The following is a 12,525-nucleotide window of genomic DNA, read 5'->3' as shown; positions in this document are numbered from 1 at the left end:
TAACCTTTTATTTAACTAGGTAAGTCAGTTTAAAACAAATTCTTATTTACAATGATGGCCTACCCCGGACACAAAAGAAGAAGGAAAAAAGAAAGAAAAAGAAAGGAAGGAAAAAAGACAGACCGACAGTTTGTTTTGATTTTCTTCCGGGTTGGAAATCAAGCCGCCAAATTGAAGTGACCTAATGTGCATATGTTATTAAGAGTTACTAGAGATCTCTAATTTACTTAATAACTCCATGCACGCGTCATTAGTTTTATTTTGGCATTCACTTACGCGTTTCAAACATTGTTCAATCTTTGCTGACAACTTTCAAAACTACACTAGCAAGTTAGCTAGCTAGCTCACACGGAGGACACAATGGAAGAAGCGAGAAAAGGTAGCGTCAAATAACGTTTTAACTGTTTTTGCATTACCAAGAGTTTGTACAAATGTCATGTTTGAGTAGATTGGTCTTAAATGTGTGTAATTTACCATGCTGGTTTATTATCATTTTATATCCCCAGGTGTTTTGGGGCACTTGAACATGTTGGAAATGGAGGCGAACAACTTTGAATTGAAGCAGCAGGAACTTCGACAGAGAGGTCGAGAGGAAGAGCTGAATGCAACCCTACAGGCACTCCTCAGCAAAAGAGACCAGTTAAAAGTTGAAATAAAGGCAAATACGGTAAACTAGCTAGATCATCACTTATACTAATGTCACATTACCTGGCAGTAGCTATAATTTATTATCAGAATAAATGGATGCTTACTAATAAGTGGAGGTGTTGTTATAGAATGTTTACAAATGTACATTCCTTGGTTTTAAATAGTATCAAACAGTTAACACAGGTTGCAGGTGTATCTGAGAAGTCATTGTATGGTCGTAGGCTGCTGCTCAGAGCTTACAGTAGTTCAGTGTATCTGAGAAGTCATTGTATGGTCGTAGGCTGCTGCTCAGAGCTTACAGTAGTTCAGTGTATCTGAGAAGTCGTGTGGTCGTAGGCTGCTGCTCAGAGCTTACAGTAGTTCAGTGTATCTGAGAAGTCATTGTGTGGTCGTAGGCTGCTGCTCAGAGCTTACAGTAGTTCAGTGTATCTGAGAAGTCATTGTATGGTCGTAGGCTGCTGCTCAGAGCTTACAGTAGTTCAGTGTATCTGAGAAGTCATTGTATGGTCGTAGGCTGCTGCTCAGAGCTTACAGTAGTTCAGTGTATCTGAGAAGTCATTGTGTGGTCGTAGGCTGCTGCTCAGAGCTTACAGTAGTTCAGTGAATCTGAGAAGTCATTGTGTGGTCGTAGGCTGCTGCTCAGAGCTTACAGTAGTTCAGTGTATCTGAGAAGTCATTGTATGGTCGTAGGCTGCTGCTCAGAGCTTACAGTAGTTCAGTGAATCTGAGAAGTCATTGTATGGTCGTAGGCTGCTGCTCAGAGCTTACAGTAGTTCAGTGAATCTGAGAAGTCATTGTGTGGTCGTAGGCTGCTGCTCAGAGCTTACAGTAATTCAGTGTATCTGAGAAGTCATTGTATGGTCGTAGGCTGCTGCTCAGAGCTTACAGTAGTTCAGTGAATCTGAGAAGTCATTGTGTGGTCGTATTCCTTTCTAGTCTCTCCAGAAGATGAGAACTCTACTGGACCGAACAGATGTTCCATATGAGAGGAATGAGGATGTTGATGACCTGGAAGATGGCTCAGATAACTCACAACTTCTGCTGATGATGGCCAGACACACACAACTGAAGGACCTGCTTCATGCTCACCATCTTATAGGTAGTTACTTATAACCCAAATATGATCAATGATGTGTCTGTCTGTCTGTCTGTCTGTCTGTCGTATAGCAACTCTTTAGACAATATCACCAACCATCCATCCACGCCTCTTTCCCCTTCGTCGTCTTTCTCAGGTGGGTATGATGTCCTCCAGACTCGTAAAGGTAAAGGAGTGTGTGTCTCGTTGGCCACTGCATACGAAGGCGTCTACCTTGAGACATATAACCTGGAGATGGATCTGGGATCTAATCTGAGGATCTGCCGGCATAACATCCCTCCGTTCATCCCCTTGGAGAGGCTTGTTACGCAGGGCAACATGCAGACAGACATCAGGGACTTCCTGGACACCCTCAGCCAGTATCTCAATGCCTACGCTGGCCGCAAGCAGCAGCTACACCTCACCAAGGTACCAGCTTATTAGTGTACCAGGGTACCAGCCATTCACATTGATATCTGAAATTGAATATTAATCCATTTTCATATATTGTGCATCTTATGCAGATCTAAAAATACACTGTTATTGTCTGCTCAAAGTAAATAGAGGTGTAAGAACATAGTACCAGAAACCTTTGTTGTGATAGCTGTACACAGTATGTTAGATGACTACGTTATGTTTGCTCTGAAGGCTCCTACTATAGACAAAATGCCTAGACCAGTCTTCTGCCCTGTTCTCTGTCTGCTTCCAGGAGATCCATAGCTCTGTTCGGGTGGCGGAAAGTAATGCTCTCTGCACTATACTGGTGCTGATGTTCACTATACCAGGAGAGAAGGCCGAGGCTACACTGTGTACACTGCAGTATGCTGACCACACACAACGCCTGCCCACCCGGGTTAACATAGAGTCTGAAGGTACAACTCATAAACACCAACTGGATACATAATATGAACCTTTCAGTGTAAATGAGTGTACCAGAGCGTTGATCATATTAAAGCTGCAAAATGTATTTAGAATTTTTGCAACCAGGAAATGGCAGAGCCATTTCTGCATAGTGCATCTTTAACCTTGAAATGACCGGAGTGTCGATAATATTAACCTTTGAGCGTACCGGAGCGTACCGAGCAATACTTATGTTTTCTAATCTATGGCTGTTTTAAAGGATGTAAAAAATATATATACAGCGCCTTCAGAAAGTATTCATACCCCTTGACTTATTCTACATTTTGTTCTGTTCTAGCCTGAATTCGAAATTAAATGGATTTAAAAAAATCTCACCCATATACCCACTATACCCACTATACCCACTATACCCACTATACCCACTATACCCATATACCCACTATACCCACTATACCCATATACCCACTATACCCACTATACCCCATAATGACAAAGTTGTCCATTATTCTTCAAGCTCTGTCATATTGGTTGTTGATCATTGTTAGACAACCTTTTCAGGTCTTTTCAAGTAGATTTAAGTCAAAACTGTAACTCGGCCACTCAGGAACATTCACTATCTTCATGACAAGCAACTCCCGTGTAGATTTGGCCTTGTGTTTTGTTATTGTCCTGCTGAAAGGTGAATTCATTTCCCAGTGTCTGGTGGAAAGCAGACTGAACCAGGTTTTCCTCTAGGATTTAGCCTGTAATTAGCTCCATTACGTTTTTTTTTTTTTATCCTGAAAGACTCCCCAGTCCTTAACGATTACAAGCATACCCATAACATGATCCAGCCACCACTATGCTTGAAAATATGGAGAGTTGTACTCTCAGCACACCAAGTCTCCCAGCCTCGGCTGCAAAGTGGGCAGGTGTCCATCTGCTATCAGTTCTCAGGCAGGCTCTGGCTCCGTGCTGGATTTGCCCCAAACATAACACTTTATATTCAGGACAAAAGGTTAATTGCTTTGCCAATTATTTTGCAGTATTAGTTTAGTGCCTTGTTGCGAACAGGATGCATGTCTTGAAATATTTGTATTCTGTACAGGATCCTTCTTTTCCTTTCTTTCAATTAGGTTGGTATTGTGGAGTAACTACAATGTTGATCCATCCTCAGTTTTCTCCTATCACAGCCATTAAACTCAAACTGTTTTAAAGTCACCATTGGCCTCATGGTGAAATCCCTGAGCGGTTTCCTTCCTCTCCGGCAACTGAGTTAGGAAGGACGCCTGTATCTTTGTAGTGACTATATGTATTGATATACCATCTAAAGTGTAATTAATAACTTCACCATGCTCAAATGGATATTCAATTTCAGCTTTTACATTTTTTTTTACTAATCTACCAATAGGTGCCCTTCTTTGTGAGGCATTGGAAAACCTCAATGGTCTTTGTGGTTAAATCTGTGTTTTGACATTCACTGCTCGACTGAGGGACCTTACAATTATTTGTATGTGTGGGGGTACAAAGATGAGGTAGTCCAGGCAACATATTATGTGACTTTTTAAGCACATTTTTTCCTCCTGAATTTATTTAAGTTTGCCATAACAAAGGGGTTGAATACTTATTGACATTTCAGCTTTTCATTTTTAAATAATTTGTAAACATTCTGAAAAACATCATTTCACTTTGATATTGGGTGTAGGCTAGTAACAAAACTTCTCCATTTAATCAATTTTAAACGCAGGCTGTAACACCAAAATGTGGAAAAAGTCGAGGTGTGTGTGTGTGTGTGTGTGTGTGTGTGTGTGTGTGTGTGTGTTATATACAGTTTAAGTCGGAAGTTTACATACACCTTAGCCAAATACATTTCAACTCAGTTTTTCACAATTCCTGACATTTAATCCTAGTAAAAATTCCCTGTCTTGGGTCAGTTAGGATCACCACTTTATTTTTATGTGAAATGTCAGAATAATAGAAGAGAGAATGATTTATTTCAGCTTTTATTTCTTTCATCACATTCCCAGTGGGTCAGAATGTTACATATACTCAATTAGTATTTGGTAGCATTGCCTTTAAATTGTTTAATTTGGGTCAAATGTTTTGGGTAGCCTTCCACAAGCTTCCCACAATAAATTGGGTGAATTTTGGCCTAATCCTCTTGACAGAGCTGGTGTAACTGAGTCAGGTTTGTAGGCCTCCTTGCTCCCACACGTTTTCTTTTGGATTGAGGTCAGGACTTTGTGATGGCCACTCCAATACCTTGACTTTGTTGTCCTTAAACCATTTTGCCACAACTTTGGAAGTATGCTTGGGGTCATTGTCCATTTGGAAGACCCATTTCTGACCAAGCTTTAACTTCCTGCGCAAACTGGCTCTAACCAGAATAGAAAGGAGTAGTGGGAGGCCCTCTTGCACAACTGAGCAAGAGGACAAGTACATTAGTGTCTAGTTTGAGAAACAGACTCCTCACAAGTCCTCAACTGGCAGCTTCATTAAATAGTACCCGCAAAACACCAGTCTCAATGTCAACAGTAAAGAGGGATGCTGGCCTTCTAGGCAGAGTTGCAAAGAAAAAGCTATATCTCAGATTGGCCAATAAAAATAAAAGATTAAGATGGGCAAAAGAACACACATTGGACAGAGGAACTCTACCTAGAAGGCCAGCATCCCAGAGTCACCTCTTCATTGTTGACGTTGAGACTGGTGTTTTGCGGGAACTATTTAATGAAGCTGCTAGTTAAGGGCTCATGAAGGTGTCTGTTTCTCAAACTAGACACTAATGTACTTGTCCTCTTGCTCAGTTGTGCACCGGGGCCTCCCACTCTTTCTATTCTGGTTAAAGCCAGTTTGCGCTGTTCTGTGAAGGGAGTAGTACACAGCGTTGTACGAGATCTTCAGTTTCTGGGCAATTTTTCACATGGAATAGCCATCATTTCTTAGAACAAGAATAGTCTGACGAGTTTCTGAAGAAAGGTATTTGTTTCTGGCCATTTTAAGCCTGTAATCGAACCCACAAATGCTGATGCTCCAGATATTCAACTAGTCTAAATAAGGCCAGTTTTATTGCTTCTTTAATCAGGACAACAGTTTTCAGCTGTGCTAAAATAATTGCAAAAGGGTTTTCTAATGATCAATTAGCCTTTTAAAATGGTAAACTTGGATTAGCCATCACAACGTGCCATTGGAATACAGGAGTGATGGTTGCTGATAATGGGCCTCTACACCTATGTAGATATTCCATAAAAAATCAGCAGTTTCCAGCTACAATAGACATTTACAACATTTACAATGTCTACACTGTATTTCTGATCAATTTGATGTTATTTTAAATGGACAATTTTTTGTTGTTGCTTTTCTTTCAAAAACAAGGACATTTCTAAGTGACCCCAAACGTGTGTGTGTGTGTGTGTGTGTGTGTGTATAGACACTGCGCTGGTGAGTTCTCCACAATGGAAGAAGAACCAAGCCCTACTCCTGGGGACTCCATTACACACAGCCTTGGTGACCATGAAGAAGAATGGCAGTATCGCTTAATCTGATCACAGTATGCTGTAAATACGCTCATGACTGAATAATTGTTTATGTCAATGTATTTCATTTATTTAACGTATCTTTTTATACTCATTTCATTGTCAGTCTTCCCTGTGGCTCAGTTGGTAGAGCATGGTGTTTGCAACGCCAGCATGGTGTGTGCAACACCAGGGTTGTGGGTTCGATTCCCACGGGGGGCCAGTACAAAAAAATAAAATAAAGAAAATGTATGCATTCACTACTGTAAGTCGCTCTGGAAAAGAGCGTCTGCTAAATGACTAAAATGTAAATGTACTATCTAGTAGTTGTCTGTTATGAGTATACCAAACATTAGGAAGTAATATTGAGTTGCACACCCCCTTTTGCCCCCAGAACATGTTGACTCCAGTGCTTTCCACAGTTGTCAATTTGGCTGGATCTACTTTGGGTGGTGGACTGGTGCACCTGGCACCTACTACCATACCCCGTTCAAAGGCGCTTAAATATTTTGTCTTGCCCATTCACCCTCTAAATGGCACACATACACAATCCATGTCTCAACTGTCTCAAAGCTTAAACATCCTTCTTTAACCTGTCTCCTCCCCTTCATCTACACTGATTGATGTGGACTTAACAAGTGACATCAAACAAGAGATCATAGCTTTTACCTGGATTCACCTGGTCAGTCTATGTCGTGGAAAGAGCAGGTGTTCTTAATGTTTTGTACACTCAGTGTATATCTTATTGAGTTCATGTAAGAGTTAATGTACTTGCTATTCCCTTTCACTTATTCAACATTGTTTGCACATGTATATATTTTTGTTACTTTTTTATTAAAGTACCCATTTTACTCAAGTTTGACAACCCTGTTTGCAATATAATTACAACAATACAGTATGTTTTGCTAAGCTAAATTTGGGTTGTCTTGATTTATTTGACTGCATCAGTTAACTAAAAGCAGTGGCACTATTCCCTTAAGCTACCTGAGATTTACCTCACAGAGGAAACCTGATGGTGTGCATTTACAGTCTTTCAAAAGTGGATAATTACTTCACAAAGGTTACTAGGAAACAAAATAGTCTACATGAAACACGATATGAAGATCAGGTTTCTCAAAAAAAGTGGTATAACGTGTTTTCATCTGACCGGTGAAAGCAATACCTCTGTCATGTTTCTATCTGCTCATTACAAGCGTTGTCAAGTTTTTTCAGAAAGTTGTTTATTTTCTGGCTCAGCATATCCTGCTGACATTGTTTCAGTCTTTCCTTCTCTCCTCTAGCATGTTGCTGTTGGCTGGCCAGCTCCTTTTCTGAGATACTGTCGATAGTGGATATTTGCCTCAGCTGCATGATAGAAAACACCCCTGCCCCTACCTCTGTCTCTCTGTGTTTGGCAGAGTGTCCTGCCTCTCTGTGTTTGGCAGAGTGTCCTGCCTCTGTCTTTCTGTGTTTGGCAGAGTGTCCTGCCTCTGTCTCTCTGTGCTTGGCAGAGTGCCCTGCCCTTGCTTGTGTCTCTCTGTGCTTGGCAGAGTGCCCTGCCCTTGCTTGTGTCTTTCTGTGATTGGCAGAGTGTCCTGTCTCTGTCTCTCTGTGATTGGCAGAGTGTACGGTTTTGGGCTGTGCTGACTGAGATCTCCTCAAGCTCAGCATTGATGTTCCTCTAGCCTCAACCCCAACCATTGTAGGTTTCTCTACAATGACATTACTGTTTGATGTCTGCCAACATGAGACTAGTTTTCCTCTGTCGATGGAAAGGGATTTACTGGAGTACAACCGTCTGTTGTCAGAGGCAGAGACGGCACGATCCATCCTTGCCTTTTTAGTTTCGGATATCTCTTTCATGGTTTTGTTGATAGTGGCACAAGGTTCACAGACTTTGAGAAGTAGTAGTTTCCTGTGTTCCATCATCAGCGAGTTTCTATCCTGACCCAGAACTCTGAGGGTGTACCTGTGCCTCATGTCTAACAGGGTCAGTTTGTGTTGAAGAATAATGTCCTCCTGGTGATTCAGAAACCTCACATCCAGAACAGACTTTGGTCTCTTGCGGTCGACCACCTCGGTCATATCCAGATCATGCCTTATCATGGTGCTTGGGAATAAAAGGAATATTTGTTTTTGACTTCTCTATTTGTTCCTGTTTTCATCACATTAACAATACTCACCCAGACATTACCATAACTAAATATATTCTTATTCAATATAGCCATGAAGTTTCACTTGCAAATCAAGGTTTCATCAAATTGTCTTACCTGGTCGATGAACGACGACCTGTATCACAAGCATGTGTCTACAGTTTTCCCACGATGTTGCTCTGTTACCTTTTTGAGGTGTGGATGCGAGCAGATCAGTAGGCTACTCTGGATAGGCTACACGGGAGTGTTGGCTGCTATGACATCTAAGCAAGCATTGTTGTAGGGTTATTGTATTTCTCCCAGGGCTGGTAGGGAATTGAATGTGTGTTACTGTTCTTCTCTAATGATGTGTTGAGGATTATCAGTGTTGTGTAATAACCCAGTCCATACATGGTAATTAGTCTGCTGGCTGTCACAATTTCATTAAATTGGCGTATTTCAGAGTGTAGCCTATAATCTTTGGTTCATGTTTAATTTCAAAGCGTTTTGAAAGGTAATTCTTTAGCTTGATCTTGTTCCCTCACTACAACTATGAAGTGGGGGGCAGCGGGTAGGAGGAATTACAATCAGGCAACTCATAAACCCACTACAAGCACATTCTCTGGGAATTGTTGAGCTCTTTTGGTAAGTAGCCTAAAAACAAGCTTTCAAGATTATTATAATGCTTTATTTGCAGCACCTCTTGTGCAATGTTCATTTTTCTTAGCTTACATAACATATTTTTGTAATTCAATAAGTTCATTGCCCTCTCCTGTTGTATGGCAGAATGAGCTCGAGAGATGTTCGATAGTTCTGACAACTTTCTGCCCACATTGGCGAGGTGATAGGAAGTGTAAACAATGTTGCCAAAACTCGCAACAAATTATCTGGCGATTTTACTACGTTGTCAATGGCTACATTGTTGCACTACCTCAATCAACACTGCGTAAACTTTGCGCAAGTAGGCCTGTCTTCAACGCATTTATTGTATCAACGGGCTGCAGATGTTTTGTTTGTAAGTCAGTTCCCGAACTTATTTTTCCATTCAAGCTTCTTGAAGACATGTCACAACATCAGAGACCACCAGAAAACAATGCAAGTACCTTATTAATAAAGTCTTTATTACGCTTTTATTATGCAATATTTCCCCAAAGGAACAGATGTAGTCAGATGCAGAAGTATGCTGAAATTGGCTTGTCATACAACACACGTAGAGCAAAGCTTTGTCGTTATGTATTTTTATTTATTTATTTAACCTTTATTTAACCAGGCAAGTCAGTTAAGAACAAATTCTTATTTACAATGACGGCCTAGGAACAGTGGGTTAACTGCCTTGTTCAGGGGCAGAACGACAGATTTTTACCTTGTCAGCTCTAACCACTAGGCTACTTGCCGCCCCATAATTGGATCGCTATTGAATGATTGATTTTATTCCTCTGTGGAATAAAATTGATTTGAACCTGAACTTGATTTTTATGTACTCTCAATGTAATGTGGCTTTGAGTGTCCTGAAAGGCGTCTGCCAAATACAATTATTTATGAATGGTTATCAGATGATGACGGCAGTGTGTGTGGACACACCAGGGGGACCAGAGAGTATGTTGTTGAGGAATGTCCCCAGACCTCAACCTGAGCATGGAGAAGTCCTCATCAGAGTCCATGCAACCGCTCTGAACAGGGCTGACACATTGCAGGTATACCCCTATAGACCGTATGAATATTAATCTATGGCTCTATGATCAACAACAAAGTCTTTGTCACTTCTTTCACCTCCTATTGGACAGTCACATGATCACTCCAAGCATATGCCTATATAGCCTCACCTATAGCAAGCTATTGGACAGTCACAGGATCACTCTAAGCATATGCCTATATAGCGTCACCTATAGCAAGCTATTGGACAGTCACAGAGGTGAATGTTCAGAAGGCTCAATTGCAAACTGAACACTGAAGTGGATTGCAAATATTATGTTAACTATTGTCATGCTAAGACACTAAAGTTGTTGTTTCTATTTTTGACAGAGGAAAGGACTGTACCCCGCTCCACCTGGTGAGAGTGAGGTCCTGGGTTTGGAGGCGGCTGGTACAGTGGCCAGCGTTGGCCCAGGGGTTAGGCTGTCCTGGGGGCTAGGGGACTGGGTCATGACCCTACTCTCTGGAGGAGGGTATGCCGAGTATGTGGCTGTTCCAGAGGAGCTTCTCATGTCTATCCCCACTCATCTCACTGTCTACCAGGCTGCTGCCATACCTGAGGCCTGGCTCACTGCATTTCAGCTCCTGCACTTCGTAGGTAGGCCCCTATAGCAAGTTTTATTTTACTTTAACCTTTATTTAACCAGGAAGTCCTATTGAGGTCAGAGGACCTCTTTTCCAAAAGAGACCTGCATAGCCAAGAAAGGCTATTTCATATTTGCATTCAGGCATTTAATCAAAGCACCAATCAGGAAACCCAGACTTGTAGATGTATGTTCAATCTCTTCTTTTGTAGCTCAGGTGAAGGAAGGAGAGATAGTGTTGGTGCATGCTGGGGCCAGTGGGGTGGGGACTGCCGCTGTCCAGCTGGTCCGATTGGCTGGGGCTATTCCCATAGTTACTGCAGGAAGCTCTGAGAAACTACAGATGGCAGAGACACTGGGAGCCGCTGCTGGTTTCAACTACAAACATGAGGACTTTGCAGAGAAAGTTAGTGATTTTACAGCAGGTGAGTTAATAATCAGATCAATGAGAACATAAATGCCATTTCACATAATAATGAATCTAGGGTGTTGTGAACTGCTACAACATTGAGTGAGTTCATTTGATAATTGTATCATATGCATACAAATCAGTGTGTGTGGATACAAATCTTAGCCATACAGAGAGAGAGAGATGTATCCAGAGAAACCATTGGATCAAACTAGACTGAACAGGCAAGCTTTGTGCAGGTAGAGGAGCAAACGTCATCTTGGACTGCATTGGTGGGTCCAACTGGGAGAGGAACGTGGCCTGTCTGGCCACAGATGGACGATGGGTGCTGTATGGCTGCATGGGAGGAAAGAACGTGACAGGAGACATACTGGGCAAGCTGCTGTCCAAACGAGGACAGCTCCTCTGTAGTCTCCTCAGGTCACGCAGTCTGCAGGTGATGTATGGATGATTGATTGATTGATCAGTTGCTTGTCCTACGAGAGGAAATTATTTCCACAGTAGAAACTAATATTATAATGTAAATTAAAAAGTAAAAAATACGTCAGTGAAAGGCAGCGCCGACAACACAAATTTTCTGTGTGCAATAATGCCCAAAGTAAAACTTTCAATATGTGTTGGATATGGACCTCTTACTCAAATGCCATGCAATTAAAAACTTTAGCCTTACCCCAGCCTAGAACACTGTCTTTGTTACTACTTTCTAAATGTGAAATGTGTGGTCCTGTGTTTTCTCCTGTCAGTATAAAGCAGATCTGGTGAGAGCCTTCTCAGAAAGGGCCCTACCTCACTTCTCAGACCCGACTAGCTCCCCCTGCGGCCTGAGGCCTGTAATCGACAGCATGTTCAGTCTGGACCAGGTAGCTGATGCTCACAGACACATGGAAGCCAATAGAAACATGGGAAAGATTGTAATCAATGTCATGAACCCACAATGATGGGACCTCTAGTGACGGTGTCATCTTTCCATTTAGTTCCAAACTCAACATTTTGGTTGAACAACTTGGTTTATGACCATTCACCTCTATAACATATATCAAAATAAAATGTTATTTGTCACATGCGCCGTACATAAAGTGTAGACTTTACCATTAAATGCTTACTTACAGGCCTTTAACCAACAATGCAGAGCTAGAAAGTAAGAACAAGGGAAATAGTAACACAGTAAAATAATCAATGTGCAGAGGTACGAGGTAGTTGAATGCATATGTCCTGAATTTTATCAGGTGACCGAGTTGATAAATACTGTGTTGAAAGCTAGATATAAAGCTTTCGTGTTTCCTACTACAGTAACTATGGTGTCAGTGTCTCATCACTCTCCTCATCTTAACAGTATTTGAATCACCTTCTGTTTATTGTTCAATCAAATTATGCATATTATTTTTTACTTAGTCTAAAACAAAAACGGTGTTACTGGTAATAGTGCAATTTGTTTGCCCCATCTGTGATTTCATTATAAACAAGAATAAACTTCTTTTTTTTCAACAAGAACAATCAATATTGTTTGTAATAATGTATTTTCTGTTCATAACTAATCATTACCACACATTAAATCGTTATAGTTGACATGTTCTATAGCCTATGTAATACTATGTGTTGAATTTCCATGTTCAGTCGGCCCACAAAGAATGTCTGAAAGAAACATATTGCAAAT

The 12,525-nt window shown here is 41.2% G+C and overlaps 2 protein-coding genes across 3 annotated transcripts; both read left to right on the top strand.

Moving 5' to 3' along the window:
• The first annotated feature begins 127 nt into the window (after positions 1 to 127).
• On the top strand, positions 128 to 6,273 carry cenpo (centromere protein O). Its single transcript, XM_029712834.1, has 6 exons — positions 128 to 379; positions 507 to 667; positions 1,585 to 1,747; positions 1,881 to 2,152; positions 2,433 to 2,595; positions 5,991 to 6,273. Exons 1-6 carry the CDS (start codon positions 361 to 363, stop codon positions 6,098 to 6,100), a joined length of 888 nt encoding a protein of 295 aa, XP_029568694.1. The 5' UTR covers positions 128 to 360; the 3' UTR covers positions 6,101 to 6,273.
• A 2,536-nt stretch (positions 6,274 to 8,809) lies between these two features.
• Positions 8,810 to 12,369, top strand: tp53i3 (tumor protein p53 inducible protein 3). Of its 2 annotated transcripts, XM_029712831.1 has the most exons (7): positions 8,810 to 8,831; positions 9,237 to 9,281; positions 9,740 to 9,880; positions 10,209 to 10,476; positions 10,675 to 10,887; positions 11,111 to 11,307; positions 11,615 to 12,369. In XM_029712831.1, exons 2-7 carry the CDS (start codon positions 9,249 to 9,251, stop codon positions 11,807 to 11,809), a joined length of 1,047 nt encoding a protein of 348 aa, XP_029568691.1. In that variant the 5' UTR covers positions 8,810 to 8,831; positions 9,237 to 9,248; the 3' UTR covers positions 11,810 to 12,369. The 2 variants fall into 2 exon arrangements, with proteins under 2 accessions (XP_029568691.1, XP_029568690.1); XM_029712830.1 differs by lacking the exon at positions 8,810 to 8,831 and having other exon boundaries at positions 8,962 to 9,281.
• Positions 12,370 to 12,525: the final 156 nt, after the last annotated feature.

This window comes from Salmo trutta, chromosome 25 (genome assembly GCF_901001165.1).
Source record: "Salmo trutta chromosome 25, fSalTru1.1, whole genome shotgun sequence".
Lineage (NCBI taxonomy): Eukaryota > Metazoa > Chordata > Actinopteri > Salmoniformes > Salmonidae > Salmo > Salmo trutta.
This window is presented reverse-complemented; position numbering and strand designations above follow the sequence as displayed.

Excerpts from the sequence above, each read along its gene's own strand:
- cenpo (XM_029712834.1), top strand. Across the intron at positions 2,153-2,432 it reads AGCAGCTACACCTCACCAAG|GAGATCCATAGCTCTGTTCG; the intron begins GTACCAGCTTAT and ends GTCTGCTTCCAG. Across the intron at positions 2,596-5,990 it reads GGTTAACATAGAGTCTGAAG|ACACTGCGCTGGTGAGTTCT; the intron begins GTACAACTCATA and ends GTGTGTGTATAG.
- tp53i3 (XM_029712831.1), top strand. The coding sequence starts at position 9,249 with ATGTCACAACATCAGAGACCACCAGAAAACAAT. Across the intron at positions 9,282-9,739 it reads AGAGACCACCAGAAAACAAT|ATGATGACGGCAGTGTGTGT; the intron begins GCAAGTACCTTA and ends AATGGTTATCAG. Across the intron at positions 10,477-10,674 it reads TCAGCTCCTGCACTTCGTAG|CTCAGGTGAAGGAAGGAGAG; the intron begins GTAGGCCCCTAT and ends CTTCTTTTGTAG.